Source organism: Alosa sapidissima, chromosome 6 (genome assembly GCF_018492685.1).
Source record: "Alosa sapidissima isolate fAloSap1 chromosome 6, fAloSap1.pri, whole genome shotgun sequence".
In the NCBI taxonomy this organism is placed as follows: Eukaryota; Metazoa; Chordata; class Actinopteri; order Clupeiformes; family Clupeidae; genus Alosa; species Alosa sapidissima.
Window position 1 is genome coordinate 39,683,566 of NC_055962.1, and position 24,262 is coordinate 39,707,827.

General features: G+C 44.3%; 2 protein-coding genes across 3 annotated transcripts in view; both read left to right on the forward strand.

Annotated features, from left to right (window-relative positions):
- Positions 1-1,420: 1,420 nt before the first annotated feature.
- myct1a (myc target 1a) lies at positions 1,421-8,969 on the forward strand. The gene is given in 3 exon segments (XM_042094954.1): positions 1,421-1,740; positions 7,874-8,352; positions 8,354-8,969. Coding segments are annotated over 3 exon segments (588 nt in total). The 5' UTR covers positions 1,421-1,685; the 3' UTR covers positions 8,408-8,969.
- A 1,629-nt stretch (positions 8,970-10,598) lies between these two features.
- Positions 10,599-24,262, forward strand: part of serac1 (serine active site containing 1) — a 47,121-nt gene continuing 33,457 nt past the window's right edge. The window contains exons 1-4 of one of the 2 annotated variants that reach the window (XM_042095652.1): positions 10,599-10,809; positions 11,200-11,290; positions 13,781-13,817; positions 15,326-15,468. In XM_042095652.1, the coding sequence (XP_041951586.1) occupies positions 11,200-11,290; positions 13,781-13,817; positions 15,326-15,468 (271 nt within the window). In that variant the 5' untranslated portion in view covers positions 10,599-10,809. The remainder of the gene's footprint in view (positions 10,810-11,199; positions 11,291-13,780; positions 13,818-15,325; positions 15,469-24,262) is intronic. The other variant, XM_042095651.1, reaches the window with a different exon arrangement.

Genomic DNA, 24,262 nt, shown 5'->3' on the forward strand with positions numbered 1-24,262 from the left:
AGTTCGTTAAACTGTTAGGTCAGAAAATGTCTAACGATAACGATTGGCTGAGGCGCCGTCGCTGCTGACAAAACAGCTAGAAAGCAGCTGATGCTGGGAGCTGGTCTTATGCTGGTCTTAGCTGATGCTGGTAGCTGGTCTTATGCTGGTCTTAGCTGATGCTGGTAGCTGGTCTTTGCTGGTAGCTGGTTTAGCTGGTCTTAGCTGGTAGCTGGTTTTAGCTGGTCTTTGCTGGTTTTAGCTGGTTTTCTTCCAGCTCTTACTGGTCTTTGTTGGTGTCGCTGGTTGGACCACCAGCTGGATATGCTGGCGTGATCATCTGAGGAAGCTGGTCATGCTGGTTTGACCAGCCTGTCGTGTGGGATACAGCTGGTGTAAATTGGTCATGCTGGTGACCAGCCTGTCAAGCTTGACATTGTTGGTGTAAGATGGTCATGCTGGTTTGCTAGAATGACCAACATAAGCTGGCAAGGCCAGTTAAACCAGCAATGTAGACCAGCAACACCAACTAAAATGACCAGTTTGAGGTGTTACAACAGGGGTATTAGGCCTCAGTGTTTGGCTCAGGAGTCAAATGAAGCCTCAGTGATTGGCTCAAGAGCCGAATCAGAGCTCAGTGATTGGCCAGGGGCTGAATCAGGCCTCACTGATTGGCTCAGGGGCTTCAGAGGCCGTGCCAGAGCTCAGGGTTTGCTCTCCTGTCTGAGCAACAGCGGCTCTAGAGAACACAGGAACCAAGGACCGCCATTGGCATCGGGGCAGGAAACCTGAGGTGTGTGTGTGTGTGAGAGAGAGAGAGAGAGAGAGAGAATTTGAGACATCAGCAAATACTTTTGGTAGCCGGCCAAAATGAGTCCTTCAAATCGTTCATTTCATAAATCCTTTTTATTGATAGACTTTTATCCAAGCTTGTCCAACTCTTGTAAAAAGACACTTTTGTTGTGGATTAAGGAGTAAAGACACTCCGGCAGGAACTTTCTAACATTCCATTTATAAATCCCTTTTTGGAGGGGACTGGCTTTCTCAATCACTAATTAAGACTGAGAGGAGGAAATTACTCACACACACACACACACAAAACACACACACACAGCCCTGAATCACCCCTTTGCGGAAAACTGCCCAGGGAAGATAAGAGTGGTTGCTAATTTTACACAGAAAGGCAGGAAATGGGAAATGGGACAGTGCAGCTTTCCTCTTCCACAAACAAGTGAAGCAGAGCACAGGGGCTGGTTAAGGCTGGAGTGCAGCCTTGGAGAGAATCCTGTGGGCCGCGGGGACGGACATGGGCAGACAGACAGAGAGAGAGAGAGGGAGAGAGAGAGGGAGAGAGAGAGAGAGAGAGAGAGGGAGAGGGAGAGAGAGAGGGAGGGAGAGGGAGAGAGAGAGAGAGAGAGAGGGAGAGAGAGGGAGAGAGAGAGGAAAAGGAAAGAGAAAGAAGGAAGGGAGGGAATCCAGAGAGAGGGAGCGGGAGAGAGAGGGAGCGGGAGAGAGAGGGAACGGTGGAGAAACTTATTCACAGAAGAAGCCGAGAGAGTGAGAAGCAGAGTGTGAGATTGATGAAGAGTGTGAGATTGATGAAGAGCAGAGTGTGAGATTGATGAAGAGTGTGTGAAGACGTGCCTGCAGACGGAACGGTGGAGGCCTGAGATTCCGTCTTGCCTTTGAGACTTCCGCAGCACACCATGACTGACAACAGCACACATCCCATCATGGACTTTCTGCATGCGTTCGATCTACGTGAGATACTTTCCTCCCTCTTCACTCTCCCCCTCACACACACACACACACGTAGCATTACATCGACATGTGATATCTTATGACCACACCACTAACTGTTGTACTTTGTGTGAAACTAACTGCATAGCTCTGGCAGCAGCTGCTGTTTGAGGACAGAGAAACACATTTGAATAAGATTTCTGGAAAACTCTCTGCAGTTGTTTTTGTGTCCTTCCCAGTGTTTCCAAATGTCATTTCCAGATGACCGCAGGCTCTCCCAGCCTCCTCTGTCGATCTGCAGCAGCAGAGCAGATAGCCCTCCGTTATACTGCAGTTACGCTGGATTTGGTCACGTTGATGAATTCACCATTTTATTTTTTGTATCTTGTTTTAGCAAAAATGTAGAATTGGCAGAGCAAACCTTTTGTTTTTTAGTTTTGCCATGTCACCACGAAGCCTACAGAATTTGTTATGTTGTTATTCGTGAAAATTATTGTTCCAGTAATTCTGAAAGATTCCAAAAGAAAGCTGACTGTTTTGGATGAATGGCAGATCTTCGAGAGGTTAGAGCAGTGTTTCCCCAAACCAATGAAGGAAAGATCATTGAGAGGTCGGAGCCTAACCCTAACCCAAACCGACGGAGGACAGAACCCTAATCCATGTTGTTTTCCCAAACTGTGTGCCACAGCATCCATATTGAAGTTTATTTTTGCCCTTTATAATCATTAACAATTTGCCCTTTATAATCATTAACAATTTGCCTGAAATTGTAGGTTATTGACATCACATCATAAAACTGTTTTTTATCAGAAAAAGAAAGTGGGGCAACAGAGAAATGGTAGGCTAGGGCAACAGAGAAATGGTAGGCTAAGGCAACAGGGCAACAGAGAGATGGTAGGCTAGGGTAACAGGGCAACAGAGCATGGGAAAACCCAGGCTAGCTGCATTCAGTAGTAAAGAGTTGTCTGCTACATCATGTTGTAGCTGAAAGCATTGACAACAACTGTACAAATACTTAGAAAATAATGCCTGACCATGAGCCAGACCCACCACCATCATGTTGAACAGAAAAAGAAAGTGGGGCAACAGAGAGATGGTAGGCTAGGGCAACAGGGCAACAGAGAGATGGTAGGCTAGGGCAACAGAGAGGTGGTAGGCTAGGGCAACAGAGAGATGGTAGGCTAGGGCAACAGGGCAACAGAGAGATGGTAGGCTAGGGCAACAGAGAGGTGGTAGGCTAGGGCAACAGAGAGATGGTAGGCTAGGGCAACAGGGCAACAGAGAAATGGTAGGCAACAGGGCAACAGAGAGATGGTAGGCTAGGGCAACAGAGAGATGGTAGGCTAGGGCAACAGAGAGGTGGTAGGCTAGGGCAACAGAGAGATGGTAGGCTAGGGCAACAGGGCAACAGAGAAATGGTAGGCAACAGGGCAACAGAGAGATGGTAGGCTAGGGCAACAGAGAGATGGTAGGCTAGGGCAGTGTTTCTCAAACTTTTTTTCTGGGGACCCACTTTTTAAAAATGACAGACTATCGCGACCCAACTCGTGACTGTGGTATTTAACAAACTAGATCAGTGGTTCTCAAACTTTTTCTTTCATTCCCCACTTTGATCAAGGGGGCATTCTCGAGCCCCATCTGTCCCTCATTGCTCTAAGAAAGTGGTAGGTCAAGCTTAAAATTGTCAAATTTATTGAAATAATGACAAGTTCTAAATATATCCTCTTCAACAGAGTTAAAATCAGCTGGTGCTGCAGATATAATAATGAATAAATACATAACACACATATTTCTGTTTTCCAGCAACATATTAGGAAGCATAGGCCATTTTACAGCATTGTACAATATATTCAATGAAATACCAACATGCTGCATTAAATGGATCCATAATCCAGTCATACTGAGTACTGCTGGTTGGGAAATATTTTTGAAATAAACTTTGCAGGGATGTGATGTAGGCCTACTGTTCAATACATGGGATCACAAGAGTGCCTCCCAATCAGACGTTTCAGCGATTTCGCTCAGAAATCTCAAAGGCATAATACTGTCGCGATCGAGGCGCTTGTCCCATACTCAAGTTTTTTTGGTGAATGCAGTAATCTTATTTGCTAGGTGAGGTAGGTGCTTGTCTTTGCCTTGTAACTGGACATTTAACTCAAATGTATCGCTAAGATATATAAAATATATCGCTAAGACAGGCCAGCTTTGTCAAGAAATGTTCATTAGTGAACGTGCTTGCAGATTCAAACATGCGCTCTTCCTCCAAGAAGAGGCGACTGGGAGCTCAAACACGCGCGACAGCACTTTACCTCGGGAAAGCCAGCTTGCTTCGCTGTGAAACAGTACAGCCTTTTGGTCAGCTACCATCTCTTCACAAAGTGCGGAGAATAGACGCGCTTTTAAGGGCCGGGTTTTGATGAAATTCACCACTCTCACAACAACGTTCAAAATCTCATGTAGGTCGGGACTAACTAAGCTGCCTTGACACGAGCGCTTCCCTGTGAATAACACAGTGCGTCCATTGCGCATCGGGTGCTACCTGGGCCCAGGCTACAGATTAAAAAATAAAAAAAACCTCCTGTTTTTCACGTCAGTTCGCGCCCCACCTGGAATGTCTCACGTTCGTGACCCACAGTTTGAGAAACGCTGGGCTAGGGCAACAGGGCAACAGAGCGATGGTAGGCTAGGGTAACAGGGCAACAGAGCGATGGTAGGCTAGGGCAACAGGGCAACAGAGCGATGGTAGGCTAGGGCAACAGGGCAACAGAGCGATGGTAGGCTAGGGCAACAGGGCAACAGAGCGATGGTAGGCTAGGGCAACAGAGCGATGGTAGGCTAGGGCAACAGAGCGATGGTAGGCTAGGGTAACAGGGCAACAGAGCGATGGTAGGCTAGGGCAACAGGGCAACAGAGCGATGGTAGGCTAGGGTAACAGGGCAACAGAGCGATGGTAGGCTAGGGCAACAGAGCGATGGTAGGCTAGGGTAACAGGGCAACAGAGCGATGGTAGGCTAGGGCAACAGGGCAACAGAGCGATGGTAGGCTAGGGTAACAGGGCAACAGAGCGATGGTAGGCTAGGGCAACAGAGAGGTGGTAGGCTAGGGCAACAGAGAGGTGGTAGGCTAGGGCAACAGAGAAGTGGTAGGCTAGGGCAATGCTTGAACTATGAGTTCACATAAAGATTCTCGATGGCCAGTCACAATAAACAGCAACAAACTTATGGTGAGGCTTTTGTATGGTTAATATCATGGTGGTGTGCCATGTGATGTTCTCATAGTGTGTGATGTTCTCATAGTAAATAGAGTGTGATGTTCTCATAGTGTGTGATGCTCTCATAGAGTGTGATGTTCTCATAGTGTGTGATGTTCTCATAGTAAATAGAGTGTAATGTTCTCATAGTGTGTGATGTTCTCATAGTAAATAGAGTGTGATGTTCTCAGAGTGTGATGTTCTCATAGTGTATGATGTTCTCATAGAGTGTGATGTTCTCATAGTGTGTGATGTTCTCATAGTAAATAGAGTGTAATGTTCTCATAGTGTGTGATGTTCTCATAGAGTGTGATGTTCTCATAGTAAATAGAGTGTGATGTTCTCATAGTGTGTGATGCTCTCATAGAGTGTGATGTTCTCATAGTAAATAGAGTGTGATGTTCTCATAGTGTATGATGTTCTCATAGAGTGTGATGTTCTCATAGTGTGTGATGTTCTCATAGTAAATAGAGTGTGATGTCAGTTTTACAACACTATAAGTAGAAAGCAGCTTTCCTGTAGTCATTACCATTAAAAAGAACAGCCTTCCTGCTGCGCCAGACAACATACCTGCACCAGATAATATACCTGTAGATTATATACCCTCACCAGACAATATACCTGTACCAGATAACATACCTGTACCAGATAACATACCTGCACCAGACAATAATCCTGCATCAGATAATATGTGTAGCGCTGTAGCTACCTGGCTGCGCTAGCCCCCAAAGTGTAGCGTTGTAGCTGCCTGGCTGCGCTAGCGCCCAAAGTGTAGCGCTGATAGTTGTTGCCTTTTCTATCCAGTAGGTGGGAGTCCAGGATAAGAAATAGCAGTTCAAGAAAATAAACTAAATAGTAGGAACAAAGAAATTAAAGCAACATAGAATCAGTGTTGCCAACTATTTCAAATGGAAAGTAGCTAAAGCCAGCTCCAAAAGTCGCTAAATGTCGCTAGATGACGTCACACACTAATTTGCATATCAATTATGTCACCAGGTCGTGAACCCCCCCCCCCCCCCCCCCCCCGTGGTGGCCCTTTAATTCCCCTTTACACCTGTTTGCTTTTCTCCTAGGCCTACTGAAATAGGCAACTTTAAGAGCCTAATTTAAATATTTAATTTAACATACTTGTATATTAGGGTAATTGATACACTTTACACTTCTGTACATCTTGTCATAGTATACACCAGAATGAGCATTAAGTGGCTGAAAATCAGTAATTTCCAACCTATTCCCAACTGCTGCATTTGCTTGGCACAGCTTGAAGTCTGATTATAACTTCACCATAGGCTACACACAATTTAACCTTACGCGACATAGCCTAAACGAATGCTTTAGGTTTTTCTAACTTGTATGCTCGATTTTGAACTATCTGCTTGTGAATGAAGTTGTAGCCTACTTTCCTTTGTTGAACGGTGCTGGAAAGCGTGTCCCTGTTTCCCTGTCATCATGTCATTGCTCTCGTCTCATTGACTCTGGTTGTAATCCCACCCGAAGTTGCTGCACCTTCCAATAACGTTGTCTGAGCTGTTAGATCTATAGAACATCTACTTCCGTGGATAACATGGGCTGATACTAGGCCAGTCATTACTTTTATAATCATGGAGCAACACTTTGGGGCGAAACAGGCATGAGACTCTTACACAGCACAGCCGAACTCACTGCTTACTCATACGAGTAAAAAGGGACATTACATGCCATCACATCAGAGTCTCAAAAAGTCTCCAAGAACGCTAGAAAAAGTAGCTAGATTTGTCGCTAGTCGCTTTTTACAAAAAAAGTCGCTTGGGGGGTCTGAAATCTCGCTAAATATGGCGACAAAGTCGCTAAGTTGGCAACACTGCATAGAATACAAGTGCAAACGGAAATGTAATGTATGAAGTTATTGGGATGGAAATAAATGTAAAAAACAAAATTGAATGTCCGCACACTTGCTCCCGTTTTGCTTTTTCTTTAATTTCACCAAGTGAACGTTTTCGAGCTACACGCTCTTTATCAGACATATTATAGTAATACACATATATGGAAATAAATGTAACCACCTTCTACATACCTTTGAAGACATTTTTTTTCTTTCAAGTGTGCAACAAATGTAGTCAATTTATTAAGGGAGTTTGTCGGTTAGTTAGTCGGTCATAGGGTAGGATCAGCAAAGCGTTAGCAAAGTTAACTAGCATTATTATCATCAGTGTGCTATCTCATAGGCCTAACTCCGGATTGTTTTGCATTGAGGTGCTACTCCAGACTTGACAAACTCTTATGGGAGCAACGGAAATTCCTTACTGCGGAAATAGCAGATTGATGCTCCTGTCAACAGTATTGGTCTGGGCGTTCTTTTTAAAACGTAGGCCTAGGCTAAATGTTTCATTCAAAGCAGTGCTTTCTCGTCTGCCTCCTTCAGTCACGATGCCATTAATCAACGTTACATTTTTTAACGCGTTATTATTTCTGTAATTAATTAATCGAAAATAACACGTTATTTTGACAGCCCTAATTTATACATTAAGTTACATGTTATATAGCCTGGCTAGCGCCACCACTTCTCAATGAGACGTGGTCTGGGAACCAAACGTTAATTTTCTCGTATTTGAAAAAAATGCCCAGATCCGTTTATTGGGTGCCACGGATGTCTATCAAATGCGTCTGTGCATAGCTCATCATCGTCTTGCTTTCCCCCTTGTTCTGTGATTGGTCCCCTATCTCAGGCGAAAATTTGCTCCATGGTCTCCAGGCTGCCTTAGCAGCTGAATCAAATCGCGCGCAAGGCAGCATGGGAACACCCAGGCTACATGTTATATATATTAATGTAAGAAATTAACATTCCGTGGTGGTATCTGGTTACTAATTTGACCCCTGTAGTATGTGACCTTTTGACCCCTGTAGTATGTGACCTTGCCTCCGCAGGAGACCTGATTGTGGCGTTCTGCATGTCCATGGTGGTGGGGCTGCTCCTGGGGGCGCTGGTCTACATGCTGCTGACCTGGAAGGCCCGCCGGCGAGCCTCAGCAAGGATCACGTGCCGCCACACTCGTCCCAGCCGCTCCACGACCCGGTCGGCGTCACCCCGCTCTCGTCAGGGGTTCCACCGCAGCAGCAGCGGCTACGATCGCCGTAGCAACAACAGCCTGGCCAGTGCTGCTTTCAGCTTCCACCGGCAAGGCTCCTCCCCCGAGGTAGACCCTCTCGGCCACAAGCCCAGCTTCCGCGCTTCCACCTTCCACCCGCTGCTGCAGGTGAGCCAGATCGCCCGCGAGGCGGAGGGGGTCAGCCAGACCACCCCCACCCCTGCTAGCACCACGTCCACCCCGCCCAACGCCAGCAAGCCCCGCCCAGACTCATTCTGGGGAAACAGCAGCCTCAGAGGCGCCCCCACCTCCCCCACCCCCCCCTCCCGCCTACGAGAGTGTCATACGTGCCTACCAGGAGACCTGCACCTGACACACCTCTCTGCCACACGTCATATGCGCCTCCCACCTATGCGACTGTCATAGGCAGAAGACCTGTACCTGACACCCCCCGACATTGTCAAACGCACCTCCCGTCTACTAGACCATCAAACGCGCATACCGGGAGGCCTGCACCTGACCCTCCAAGAGCGTCATACCTGAAGGGCCAGCACACTGATGCAGCCAGGCCATGCTGGACCAATCAGACCGCTTCATTCAGAGGCTTCCAACAGCCCCTCTGCCCTAACCCTAACCCTCTGGAGTGTGTGTGCATGAGTCTGCTGTATGGGTGCCTTAGCTCTAGTGTGTGTGCATGAGTCTGCTGTATAGGTGCCTTAGCTCTAGTGTGTGTGCATGAGTCTGCTGTATGGGTGCCTTAGCTCTAGTGTGTAAGTGTGTGAGTATCCTGCTGTAGAATAGTGTGTGTGTAAGTGTGTGAGTAGCCTGCTGTATGGGTGCCTTAGCTCTAGTGTGTAAGTGTGTGAGTATCCTGCTGTAGAATAGTGTGTGTGTAAGTGTGTGAGTAGCCTGCTGTAGAATAGTGTGTGTGTAAGTGTGTGAGTAGTCTGCTGTATGGGTGCCTTAGCTCTAGTGTGTAAGTGTGTGAGTAGCCTGCTGTAGAATAGTGTGTAAGTGTGTGAGTATCCTGCTATAGAATAGCTGTAGTGTGTAAGTGTGTGAGTCTATTCTACATAGCTCTAGTGTGTGAGTGTACCGGTGCCTTTAAATCTAGTGTGTATAAGTATATATACACGTGTGTGTGCGTGTTGATGTGAGGGGTAAAGTATGCAAGTCTTTAACTCTAGTTAGTGTACACGTGTTGATGTGAGGGGTAAAGTATGCAAGTCTTTAACTCTAGTTAGTATATATACACGTGTGTGTGTGCGTGTTGATGTGAGGGATGAAGTATGCAAGTCTAGAGAAAGATGGTGAAAGATTGGAGATATACACATAACAATAAATATGATTACATTTATAGTTTTGTATTTTACATAGTTTTGTAAAACTGTACTTTACATAAAATAGTTCATTCTGACTTGAATTGTTTTTAATTTATTGTGATAAAGGAATGACTTGGATATGGAATAAAGGGATGTTGCTATAGTAACATTGCTACAGTATGATGATAATATCCAGACAAATCAGATGTCATACCAGTGGTGTGCCACAGTGGTCTGCTGTTGGACCACCACCATTACCTTTCATTTCACTTGTTGCAAATATTAATAATGTAAAATGTTAATAAAATGAAGGAAGAAGTCTAACTGAATAAATAAAAACGTGTTTAGAGCACAACTGAAAAATGGTGATGTTTGTGTGCAGCGGGTGGGTTAGCTAGGGTCAACACTGGAAATGAGCAAAGCACTACTGAACCCTAGCGGGTGGGTTAGCTAGGGTTAACACTGGGAAACCCATGAGCAACGCACTACTGAACCCTAGCGGGTGGGTTAGCTAGGGTTAACACTGGAAATGAGCAACGCACAACTGAACTGCCAGATCTGCCCCCAGTAGGCTAGTGGTCCACCAGCCTCCTGCTACCTGGTTTGTGTGAGTTTATGAACACAATCATTAATTTGATAACCTTAACATTACGTGACTTCATATTCTGTTAAAGTTGGCAAGTCTGACAGATTGAGGGGACTTAGCTAAAATTCATGTTTACAACTCTCATGCCCCTCCCCCACTACCACCGAGCACCCTCTCATCGAGTTTGTGGTCGTCAGTGCCCAGACTGTGATTGACAGTCCTCACACAGCCCTGCTCTGATTGGACTAGAAGAACTGAGAACTGTGGATTTTTGCAAAACAAATAACAGGCTCTAGGTGGAGGTAGAGGTGTTTTTTTTTTTCTTTCTAAAACCGGCTGATTTATGTTATTCTGTCAGAGATAGTCAGTTTCAGTAAATATGATCAAAACAATCTTGCCAACTGCAGCTTTAATTTAAGAAGATTTGGACTTATCTTAAGTCAAATAATATTACAAGAAAGGTCAGAGTAAGTATCCCTATACTACCTAGATTTTTAATCTTAATATAAGATAACACAAGGTAGCCTATTGCAGTAGGCTCTTATTTCACCACTACATCCCTGACTACACCGGCCGAACGTTCCAGAGTTGGTCTACGAGCAAGAGCTGGCCAAAAAAGTAGGATGACGGGAAAATAAGATCAGGGAATTTAAGAATAACCTGCTTTAAGCACACTATAAATGAGGAAAGCTGTAGCGACATGTTTTCTTTTGCCCAAATATTCCATACATCACGGTAAGTATGACGTGTAATTTGTGAGACTGGTGTTTATTTACACCTATGCAGAGTGCGGCGAATAGAAGGTTAGATGTGGAAAGTCTCGTTTTCCTTCCAGAATAAAGTGGTTTAGAAACCCATCCAAACAAGGTAAAGACAACACACAAGGCTGTGCCTAAGCCGGACGCTGGCAGTAGAGTTGCAGAAAGCTCTGACTGGTTCAGATTGCCGATCGAGTTTCTAGGCTAACAGTTATCCTAATGCCATCAGCAGCAGATTGTCATTTGTGATTTACGTATTTGTTTCTCTTTAACATCCAAATCCAAACTGATAACCTATCTTGAAATGCTACCAAGGGTTGTTATGAAGCCATTAAACAGAAATCTTTTAGCTGTGTACCATGGTACCCCACACTGACACTACAGCCAGCTAGGCTACGTTACTGCTCATAGGTCATCCGTTATGTCATGCAACATGTGCGGTACCGGTTAAGGCATAACAGTTACACTAACGGTACAGTATAATTGCTTGTATTCGTAGATGTCTGTTGCTGCCTTGCGTATGATCCGATGTAGGAGGTTGACAACGGCTGGGCCAGGAGTAAAGAGAGCCGTTCCCTGGAAGGATCTCAGTAAGTTTTTGAAACGGCGCCCGGCAGCGAATATATCTTACTTCCCTATATTTCAGAGCAGTCAGTTTTGTGTTGTATTTTATAGAGGTTTCTTAATAATAAAAACGAACTACACACAAATGTGCACAACTCCGATAACCTATATTGAGTGACCTGTTGATGTTCCATTAAAGGTATCCTAAGCAAGTTTTCTTTTTTTTTTTACCTTAAAACTAACATGTAAGGGAGAGTGGCACGTATTCTCATACCCTACCCGTTTACTGTGAACCAGCTAACTTCACTCTCCCTCGAACTGGAGAATTATGAATTCCTGTACAACAGTTGTGCAGCGTACTACCCAGATAGCAAAATCAAATTGGCAGATAGCATGCCGCCGGTGGCCCACCATCTCTTTAAAGCTGCAGTCAGTGTGGCCAACTATTTCGAATGAAAAGTAGCTAAAGCCAGCTCCAAAAGTCGCTAAATGTCGCTAGATGACGCCACGCGCTAATTTGCATATTAATTACGTCAGCACGTCGTACCCCCCCCCCCCCCCCAAAAAAAAACGGTAATGGCCCTTCAATTCCCTTTTACTCCTGTTTGCTTTTCTCCTACTCATATAGGCAGCTTTAAGAGCCTAGTTTAAATATATTTGATTTAATATACTTGTATATTTATTGATAGGCTACACTTCACTTTCTGTAGCCTATCATCTAGACTACACTAGCATCAGGTGGCTGAAAAGCAGTCATTTCCAACCTATTCACTGCTGCATCTGCTTTGCACTGCTTGAAGTCTGATTATAATGTGACCATAGGGTAGCCTACACGCAATCTACCCTTACGGCAATGGCTATATTTTGGATATAGTTAGGCTACATAATATAGGCTTAAATGTCACTCGGACAGAGCGATAGAATTTTTTTTTTTTTACTCAGCCGACAGTCCTGCATCAACTTGCATTGACAACATTGAAGCTAGGCCTACATAGCCTAAACGAATGCTATAGGTTTTTCTACCATTCACTGCTTTGCTTGTGAATGAAGTTGTAGGCTAGCCTACTTCCTTTGTTCAATTGTTGAACAATGCTGGCAAGCATGTCCCTGTTTCCCTGTCATCATGTCATTGCTCTCGTCTCGTTGACTGTTGTAATTTCAGCCGAAGTTGCTGCGCCTTCCAATGAGCGTTGTCTGAGCTTAGATCTATAGAACATCTACTTCCTTGTAATAAAATGGGCTGATACTATATAGGCCAGTCATTCCTTTTATAATCATGATGCAACGCTTTGGGCAAAGTCGCGATGTAATTCACTAACGAAACAGGCATGAGAGGGGAGATTTTCTGACGTTTCAACAACGAAACAGAGTTTGGCATCTTTGCGAGAAGATTTTTCTCACGCTTTAAGCTGCTGCTGCAGTCAGCCTGGGCAAACCGAAGGATAACGCAGAGAAAACAAAAGTCGCCAGACACACGAAAAAGTCGCCAGATTTGTTGTCAGTCGCTAGATATACTTTTCAGTTGCCAGAGACGGCCAAAAGTCGCTAAATCTAGCGACAAAGTCGCTAAATTGGCAACACTGGCTGCAGTTGGCAAGATTTTTTTGATCATATTCACTGAAACTGACACTATGCTCCGACAGAACAACATAAATCAGCCGGTTTTAGAAAAAACCCTGCTCTTCTACCTCCACCTGTTATTTGTTTTGCAAAAATCCACAGCTCCCGGTTCTTCTGGTCCAATCAGAGCAGGGCTGTGTGAGATCTGACTGTCAATCACAGTCACAAACTCGATGAGAGGGTGCTCAGTGGTAGTGGGGGAGGGGCATGAGAATTGTAAACATTCAAAATTTTGGCTGTCCCCTCAATCTGTCAGACTTGCCAACTGCAGCTTTAAATTTAACTTGTCATGAATATTAAGAAAAGTTAATAAAATGATATATGGAGTATAACTGAAGAAATGAAAAAGATTTTAGACCAATAGTGGCAAAATATTGGGCAATTTGTCTGCAACCCAGCCAGTGGACCACCGGAGAACCGATGAGCAAAATGCCAGCGGACGCCAGCTATGCCCCCAATGGACCGCCAGTGGTCCGCCAGCTATGCCCCCAACGGACCGCCAGCTATGCCCCCAATGAACCAACAGTGGTCAGCAAAAGTCATGTTACTTTTGTGTTAATGCATTTCAAAAGTCCTGTTACTTTTATGTTAATGCATTTGAGGCGAGTTATCAATAATTTTTTATTTGAGGTCATTGTGTGCTTTCCCAATATCAAGGCTGATTTCAACCTAAATCGATGGGACAATAGAGATGCAAAAAGGGGATTGACTTTGAAAACTTAAAAGGGCAGCGCCAAAACAATGGTTACATGATAATGGAAAACGCATTTGTTGAATTCAGTGCTTACAGTACAGATATCCGTACATCATATTCTTTATTTGCTTTTCCATCTAAAAAAAATGTTAAATACAAATATTCTGCCTTTTTCCTACTGTCTCCTTTCTTTATCAATCAGGGAAGATCGCAAAGGTCACTGGAGCTGTTGTCTTTGGGTGAGTGAGCATCAGCTTCTGCTTTCTTTTGTGTGAGGTAACTTCACACTAACTCACTTCTTACACACGCTTGTTTGTGCGCTGACGTTAGTTTTGTGTGTGTTCTCACTTTGGTGTTGTGTACGCTGACATTAGTTTTGTATGTGTTTTAAGTTAGACTTGTGTATACGTTGCACTGATGTTAGTTTTGTGTGTGTTCTCACGTTAGTCTTGTGTGTACACTGGCATTAGTTTTGTGTGTGCTGACGTTAGTTTTGTGTGTGTGCTAGCTGTTGAGTAGTTGTAGTTTTGTGTGTGCGCTAGCTGTTGAGTAGTTGTAGTTTTGTGTGTGCGCTAGTTGTAGTTTTGTGTGTGTGCTAGCTGTTGAGTAGTTGTAGTTTTGTGTGTGTGCTAGCTGTTGAGTAGTTGTAGTTTTGTGTGTGCACTAGTTGTAGTTTTGTGTGTGCGTGCGCTAGTTGTAGTTTTGTATGTGCGCTAGTTGTTGAGTAGTTGTAGTTTTGTGTGTGCGCTAGTTGTAGTTGTGTGTGCGCTAGCTGTTGAGTAGTTGTAGTTTTGTGTGTGCGCTAGTTGTAGTTTTGTGTGTGCGCTAGCTGTTGAGTAGTTGTAGTTTTGTGTGTGCGCTAGCTGTTGAGTAGTTGTAGTTTTGTGTGCGCTAGCTGTAGTTGTGTGTGTGTGCGCTAGCTGTTGAGTAGTTGTAGTTTTGTGTGTGCGCTAGTTGTAGTTTTGTGTGTGCGCTAGTTGTAGTTGTGTGTGCGCTAGCTGTTGAGTAGTTGTAGTTTTGTGTGTGCGCTAGTTGTTGAGTAGTTGTAGTTTTGTGTGCGCGCTAGTTGTAGTTTTGTGTGTGCGCTAGTTGTTGAGTAGTTGTAGTTTTGTGTGCGCGCTAGTTGTAGTTTTGTGTCCGCGCTAGTTGTAGTTTTGTGTGTGCGCTAGCTGTTGAGTAGTTATAGTTTTGTGTGTATGCGCTAGCTGTAGTTTTGTGTGTGTGCTAGTTGTAGTTTTGTGTGTGTGCTAGTAGTTACTCAAAGCTTGTAGAAACTGCTGTGTGGTTGCACCTGTGTAACTGAAAGCTGAAGAGCACACACACCCTGTTCTCTCCTCCACACACACACACACACACAACCACACACACACAACCTGTTCTCTCCACACACACACACACACACACACACACACACACACCCTGTTTTCTCCTCCACACACACACACACACACACACACACACACCCTGTTCTCTCTTCCACACACACACACCCTGTTCTCTCCTCCACACACACACACAGCCCCCTCCTCTGCTCGTGGAGAGGCAGCGCGTTGATCCTGTGATGTGCTTGTGTCTGTTGATCTCCTGCGATGTGCTTGTGTCTGTTGATGTCATGTGATGTGCTTGTGTCTGTTGATCTCATGTGATGTTCTTGTGTCTGTTGATCTCATGTGATGTTCGTGTGTCTGTTGATCTCATGTGATGTGCTTGTGTCTGTTGATGTCATGTGATGTGCTTGTGTCTGCAGAGGCTGCATTTTCATCACCTATGAAGTAACATCCCTGAGCAAAGCTGTGACCATCGACACCCAGGCCATCCTTCAAGAGAAACACAAATCCTACATCTATCTCAACTCCTCGTCCCTAACGGAGCCCGAGACCCTTGCCACTGGTACAGTGTTCTTTCTTTATCTTTCTCACTTATAATACACATGATGATGTAGAGATAATTTAGCCCCTGTAACTATCCTGTGTTATCCATGTTACGCTTTTGCACAGCTGTGGTTACAAACTCTCCACGTCATTACTAGGGCTGTAATCTCGTCATTACTAGGGCTGTAATCTCGTCATTACTAGGGCTGTAATCTCGTCATTACTAGGGCTGTAATCTCCACGTCATTACTAGGGCTGTAATCTCCACGTCATTACTAGGGCTGTAATCTCCACGTCATTACTAGGGCTGTAATCTCCACGTCATTACTAGGGCTGTAATCTCGTCATTACTAGTCAAGTCAAGTCAAGTCAGTTTTATTTTTAAAGCGCATTTAACATGCACATAGTGCAACCCAAAGCGCTCCAACAAACAAGACACATAACAAGACAAACGATGCCGGATGGAGCGGCGTAGTCGCCAGCGTGCCCATGACATCAAGACATGACAAATACATTTAAAAAATAACAAATACAAAAAATGCTGGACGATGCTAGGGCTGTAATAGGGCTGTAATCTCCACGTCATTACTAGGGCTGCAACGATTAGTCGAGAACGTCGATGTGATGATGATGATGGTGAAGTGATGGTGATGTGATGGTGAAGTGATGATGAAGTGATGGTGATGGTGAAGTGATGATGGTGAAGTGATGGTGAAGTGATGATGATGGTGAAGTGATGGTGATAGTGATGGTGAAGTGATGATGATGGTGAAGTGATGGTGATGGTGAAGTGATGGTGAAGTGATGGTGATGGTGAAGTGATGATGATGGTGAAGTGATGGTGATGGTGAAGTGATGATGATGGTGAAGTGATGATGATGGTGATGATGGTGAAGTGATGATGATGGTGATGGTGATGATGAAGTGATGATGGTGAAGTGATGATGAAGTGATGGTGAAGTGATGGTGAAGTGATGATGATGGTGAAGTGATGATGATGGTGAAGTGATGGAAGTGATGGTGATGGTGAAGTGATGGTGAAGTGATCGTGATGGTGATGGTGAAGTGATGGTGATGGTGATGGTGAAATGATGGTGAAGTGATGGTGAAGTGATGATGATGGTGAAGTGATGATGAAGTGATGATGAAGTGATGGTGATGGTGAAGTGATGATGATGGTGAAGTGATGTGATGGTGAAGTGATGATGATGGTGAAGTGATGATGAAGTGATGGTGATGGTGAAGTGATGGTGATGGTGAAGTGATGGTGATGGTGATGGTGAAGTGATGGTGAAGTGATGATGATGGTGAAATGATGGTGAAGTGATGATGATGGTGAAATGATGGTGAAGTGATGATGATGGTGAAATGATGGTGAAGTGATGGTGAAGTGATGATGATGGTGAAGTGATGATGAAGTGATGGTGAAGTGATGGTGATGGTGAAGTGATGGTGAAGTGATGGTGAAGTGATGGTGAAGTGATGGTGATGTGATGGTGAAGTGATGATGATTGTGAAGTGATGTGATGGTGAAGTGATGATGATGGTGAAGTGATGATGAAGTGATGGTGATGGTGAAGTGATGGTGATGGTGAAGTGATGGTGATGGTGATGGTGAAGTGATGGTGATGAAGTGATGGTGATAGTGATGGTGATAGTGATGGTGAAGTGATGGTGAAGTGATGATGGTGAAGTGATGGTGAAGTGATGATGGTGAAGTGATGATGATGATGAAGTGATGGTGAAGTGATGGTGATGGTGAAGTGATGGTGATGGTGATAGTGATGGTGAAGTGATGATGAAGTGATGGTGAAGTGATGGTGATGATGAAGTGATGGTGAAGTGATAGTGATGGTGAAGTGATGATGAAGTGATGGTGATGATGAAGTGATGGTGAAGTGATAGTGATGGTGAAGTGATGATGAAGTGATGGTGATAGTGATAGTGATGGTGAAGTGATGATGAAGTGATGGTGATGGTGAAGTGATGGTGAAGTGATAGTGATGGTGAAGTGATGGTGATAGTGATAGTGATGGTGAAGTGATGATGAAGTGATGGTGATGATGAAGTGATGGTGAAGTGATAGTGATGGTGAAGTGATGGTGATGGTGATAGTGATGGTGAAGTGATGGTGATGGTGATAGTGATAGTGATGGTGAAGTGATGATGAAGTGATGATGAAGTGATGGTGATGATGAAGTGATGGTGAAGTGATGGTGATGGTGATAGTGATGGTGATGATGAAGTGATGGTGATGGTGAAGTGATGGTGATGGTGATAGTGATGATGAAGTGATGGTGAAGTGATGGTGATGATGAAGTGATGGTGAAGTGATGGTGATGGTGATAGTGATGATGATGAAGTGATGGTGAAGTGATGGTGATGGTGATAGTGATGGTGAAGTGATGATGGTGATGGTGAAGTGATGGTGATGTGATGGTGACGTGATGGTGATGGTGAAGTGATAGTGATGGTGAAGTGATGGTGAAGTGATAGTGATGGTGAAGTGATGGTGATGGTGATGGTAACGTGATGGTGAAGTGATAGTGATGGTGAAGTGATGGTGAAGTGATGGTGATGGTGATGGTAACGTGATGGTGAAGTGATGGTGATGATGAAGTGATGGTGATGGTGAAGTGATAGTGATGGTGATGATGAAGTGATGATGAAGTGATGGTGATGATGAAGTGATGGTGATGATGAAGTGATGGTGATGATGAAGTGATGGTGAAGTGATGGTGATGGTGATAGTGATAGTGATGGTGAAGTGATGATGAAGTGATGGTGATGGTGATGGTAACGTGATGGTGATGATGAAGTGATGGTGATGGTGATGGTGATAGTGATAGTGATGATGAAGTGATGATGGTGAAGTGATGGTGATGGTGATGTGATGGTGACGTGATGGTGAAGTGATGGTGATGGTGATAGTGATGGTGAAGTGATGATGGTGATGGTGAAGTGATGGTGATGGTGATGGTGATAGTGATGATGAAGTGATGATGAAGTGATGGTGAAGTGATGGTGATGGTGAAGTGATGGTGAAGTGATGGTGAAGTGATGGTGATGTGATGGTGAAGTGATGATGATTGTGAAGTGATGTGATGGTGAAGTGATGATGATGGTGAAGTGATGATGAAGTGATGGTGATGGTGAAGTGATGGTGATGGTGAAGTGATGGTGATGGTGATGGTGAAGTGATGGTGATGAAGTGATGGTGATAGTGATGGTGATAGTGATGGTGAAGTGATGGTGAAGTGATGATGGTGAAGTGATAGTGAAGTGATGATGGTGAAGTGATGATGATGATGAAGTGATGGTGAAGTGATGGTGATGGTGAAGTGATGGTGATGGTGATAGTGATGGTGAAGTGATGATGAAGTGATGGTGATAGTGATAGTGATGGTGAAGTGATGATGAAGTGATGGTGATGATGAAGTGATGGTGAAGTGATAGTGATGGTGAAGTGATGGTGAAGTGATGGTGATGGTGATAGTGATAGTGATGGTGAAGTGATGATGAAGTGATGATGAAGTGATGGTGATGATGAAGTGATGGTGAAGTGATGGTGATGGTGATAGTGATGGTGATGATGAAGTGATGGTGATGGTGAAGTGATGGTGATGGTGATAGTGATGATGAAGTGATGGTGAAGTGATGGTGATGATGAAGTGATGGTGAAGTGATGGTGATGGTGATAGTGATGATGATGAAGTGATGGTGAAGTGATGGTGATGGTGATAGTGATGGTGAAGTGATGATGGTGATGGTGAAGTGATGGTGATGTGATGGTGACGTGATGGTGATGGTGAAGTGATAGTGATGGTGAAGTGATGGTGAAGTGATAGTGATGGTGAAGTGATGGTGATGGTGATGGTAACGTGATGGTGAAGTGATAGTGATGGTGAAGTGATGGTGAAGTGATGGTGATGGTGATGGTAACGTGATGGTGAAGTGATGGTGATGATGAAGTGATGGTGATGGTGAAGTGATAGTGATGGTGATGATGAAGTGATGATGAAGTGATGGTGATGATGAAGTGATGGTGATGATGAAGTGATGGTGATGATGAAGTGATGGTGAAGTGATGGTGATGGTGATAGTGATAGTGATGGTGAAGTGATGATGAAGTGATGGTGATGGTGATGGTAACGTGATGGTGATGATGAAGTGATGGTGATGGTGATGGTGATAGTGATAGTGATGATGAAGTGATGATGGTGAAGTGATGGTGATGGTGATGTGATGGTGACGTGATGGTGAAGTGATGGTGATGGTGATAGTGATGGTGAAGTGATGATGGTGATGGTGAAGTGATGGTGATGGTGATGGTGATAGTGATGATGAAGTGATGATGAAGTGATGGTGAAGTGATGGTGATGGTGAAGTGATGGTGAAGTGATGGTGAAGTGATGGTGAAGTGATGGTGATGTGATGGTGAAGTGATGATGATTGTGAAGTGATGTGATGGTGAAGTGATGATGATGGTGAAGTGATGATGAAGTGATGGTGATGGTGAAGTGATGGTGATGGTGAAGTGATGGTGATGGTGATGGTGAAGTGATGGTGATGAAGTGATGGTGATAGTGATGGTGATAGTGATGGTGAAGTGATGGTGAAGTGATGATGGTGAAGTGATAGTGAAGTGATGATGGTGAAGTGATGATGATGATGAAGTGATGGTGAAGTGATGGTGATGGTGAAGTGATGGTGATGGTGATAGTGATGGTGAAGTGATGATGAAGTGATGGTGATAGTGATAGTGATGGTGAAGTGATGATGAAGTGATGGTGATGATGAAGTGATGGTGAAGTGATAGTGATGGTGAAGTGATGGTGAAGTGATGGTGATGGTGATAGTGATAGTGATGGTGAAGTGATGATGAAGTGATGATGAAGTGATGGTGATGATGAAGTGATGGTGAAGTGATGGTGATGGTGATAGTGATGGTGATGATGAAGTGATGGTGATGGTGAAGTGATGGTGATGGTGATAGTGATGATGAAGTGATGGTGAAGTGATGGTGATGATGAAGTGATGGTGAAGTGATGGTGATGGTGATAGTGATGATGATGAAGTGATGGTGAAGTGATGGTGATGGTGATAGTGATGGTGAAGTGATGATGGTGATGGTGAAGTGATGGTGATGTGATGGTGACGTGATGGTGATGGTGAAGTGATAGTGATGGTGAAGTGATGGTGAAGTGATAGTGATGGTGAAGTGATGGTGATGGTGATGGTAACGTGATGGTGAAGTGATAGTGATGGTGAAGTGATGGTGAAGTGATGGTGATGGTGATGGTAACGTGATGGTGAAGTGATGGTGATGATGAAGTGATGGTGATGGTGAAGTGATAGTGATGGTGATGATGAAGTGATGATGAAGTGATGGTGATGATGAAGTGATGGTGATGATGAAGTGATGGTGATGATGAAGTGATGGTGAAGTGATGGTGATGGTGATAGTGATAGTGATGGTGAAGTGATGATGAAGTGATGGTGATGGTGATGTGATGGTGACGTGATGGTGAAGTGATGGTGATGGTGATAGTGATGGTGATGGTGATGGTAACGTGATGGTGATGATGAAGTGATGGTGATGGTGATGGTGATAGTGATAGTGATGATGAAGTGATGATGGTGAAGTGATGGTGATGGTGATGTGATGGTGACGTGATGGTGAAGTGATGGTGATGGTGATAGTGATGGTGAAGTGATGATGGTGATGGTGAAGTGATGGTGATGGTGATGTGATGGTGATGGTGAAGTGATGATGATGGTGAAGTGATGGTGATGGTGAAGTGATGGTGATGATGATGCTGAAGTGATGGTGAAGTGATGGTGATGGTGATAGTGATAGTGATGATGAAGTGATGGTGAAGTGATGGTGATGGTGAAGTGATGGTGAAGTGATGGTGATGGTGATGGTGATAGTGATGATGAAGTGATGATGAAGTGATGGTGAAGTGATGGTGAAGTGATGGTGAAGTGATGGTGAAGTGATGGTGAAGTGATGGTGAAGTGATGGTGATGGTGATGGTAACGTGATGGTGAAGTGATGGTGATGATGAAGTGATGGTGATGGTGAAGTGATAGTGATGGTGATGATGAAGTGATGATGAAGTGATGGTGATGATGAAGTGATGGTGATGATGAAGTGATGGTGATGATGAAGTGATGGTGAAGTGATGGTGAAGTGATGGTGATGGTGATAGTGATGGTGATGATGAAGTGATGGTGATGGTGAAGTGATGGTGATGGTGATAGTGATGATGAAGTGATGGTGAAGTGATGGTGATGATGAAGTGATGGTGAAGTGATGGTGATGGTGATAGTGATGATGATGAAGTGATGGTGAAGTGATGGTGATGGTGATAGTGATGGTGAAGTGATGATGGTGATGGTGAAGTGATGGTGATGTGATGGTGACGTGATGGTGATGGTGAAGTGATAGTGATGGTGAAGTGATGGTGAAGTGATAGTGATGGTGAAGTGATGGTGATGGTGATGGTAACGTGATGGTGAAGTGATAGTGATGGTGAAGTGATGGTGAAGTGATGGTGATGGTGATGGTAACGTGATGGTGAAGTGATGGTGATGATGAAGTGATGGTGATGGTGAAGTGATAGTGATGGTGATGATGAAGTGATGATGAAGTGATGGTGATGATGAAGTGATGGTGATGATGAAGTGATGGTGATGATGAAGTGATGGTGAAGTGATGGTGATGGTGATAGTGATAGTGATGGTGAAGTGATGATGAAGTGATGGTGATGGTGATGTGATGGTGACGTGATGGTGAAGTGATGGTGATGGTGATAGTGATGGTGAAGTGATGATGGTGATGGTGAAGTGATGGTGATGGTGATGTGATGGTGATGGTGATGGTAACGTGATGGTGATGATGAAGTGATGGTGATGGTGATGGTGATAGTGATAGTGATGATGAAGTGATGATGGTGAAGTGATGGTGATGGTGATGTGATGGTGACGTGATGGTGAAGTGATGGTGATGGTGATAGTGATGGTGAAGTGATGATGGTGATGGTGAAGTGATGGTGATGGTGATGGTGATAGTGATGATGAAGTGATGATGAAGTGATGGTGAAGTGATGGTGATGGTGAAGTGATGGTGAAGTGATGGTGAAGTGATGGTGATGTGATGGTGAAGTGATGATGATTGTGAAGTGATGTGATGGTGAAGTGATGATGATGGTGAAGTGATGATGAAGTGATGGTGATGGTGAAGTGATGGTGATGGTGAAGTGATGGTGATGGTGATGGTGAAGTGATGGTGATGAAGTGATGGTGATAGTGATGGTGATAGTGATGGTGAAGTGATGGTGAAGTGATGATGGTGAAGTGATAGTGAAGTGATGATGGTGAAGTGATGATGATGATGAAGTGATGGTGAAGTGATGGTGATGGTGAAGTGATGGTGATGGTGATAGTGATGGTGAAGTGATGATGAAGTGATGGTGATAGTGATAGTGATGGTGAAGTGATGATGAAGTGATGGTGATGATGAAGTGATGGTGAAGTGATAGTGATGGTGAAGTGATGGTGAAGTGATGGTGATGGTGATAGTGATAGTGATGGTGAAGTGATGATGAAGTGATGATGAAGTGATGGTGATGATGAAGTGATGGTGAAGTGATGGTGATGGTGATAGTGATGGTGATGATGAAGTGATGGTGATGGTGAAGTGATGGTGATGGTGATAGTGATGATGAAGTGATGGTGAAGTGATGGTGATGATGAAGTGATGGTGAAGTGATGGTGATGGTGATAGTGATGATGATGAAGTGATGGTGAAGTGATGGTGATGGTGATAGTGATGGTGAAGTGATGATGGTGATGGTGAAGTGATGGTGATGTGATGGTGACGTGATGGTGATGGTGAAGTGATAGTGATGGTGAAGTGATGGTGAAGTGATAGTGATGGTGAAGTGATGGTGATGGTGATGGTAACGTGATGGTGAAGTGATAGTGATGGTGAAGTGATGGTGAAGTGATGGTGATGGTGATGGTAACGTGATGGTGAAGTGATGGTGATGATGAAGTGATGGTGATGGTGAAGTGATAGTGATGGTGATGATGAAGTGATGATGAAGTGATGGTGATGATGAAGTGATGGTGATGATGAAGTGATGGTGATGATGAAGTGATGGTGAAGTGATGGTGATGGTGATAGTGATAGTGATGGTGAAGTGATGATGAAGTGATGGTGATGGTGATGGTAACGTGATGGTGATGATGAAGTGATGGTGATGGTGATGGTGATAGTGATAGTGATGATGAAGTGATGATGGTGAAGTGATGGTGATGGTGATGTGATGGTGACGTGATGGTGAAGTGATGGTGATGGTGATAGTGATGGTGAAGTGATGATGGTGATGGTGAAGTGATGGTGATGGTGATGGTGATAGTGATGATGAAGTGATGATGAAGTGATGGTGAAGTGATGGTGATGGTGAAGTGATGGTGAAGTGATGGTGAAGTGATGGTGAAGTGATGGTGATGTGATGGTGAAGTGATGATGATTGTGAAGTGATGTGATGGTGAAGTGATGATGATGGTGAAGTGATGATGAAGTGATGGTGATGGTGAAGTGATGGTGATGGTGAAGTGATGGTGATGGTGATGGTGAAGTGATGGTGATGAAGTGATGGTGATAGTGATGGTGATAGTGATGGTGAAGTGATGGTGAAGTGATGATGGTGAAGTGATAGTGAAGTGATGATGGTGAAGTGATGATGATGATGAAGTGATGGTGAAGTGATGGTGATGGTGAAGTGATGGTGATGGTGATA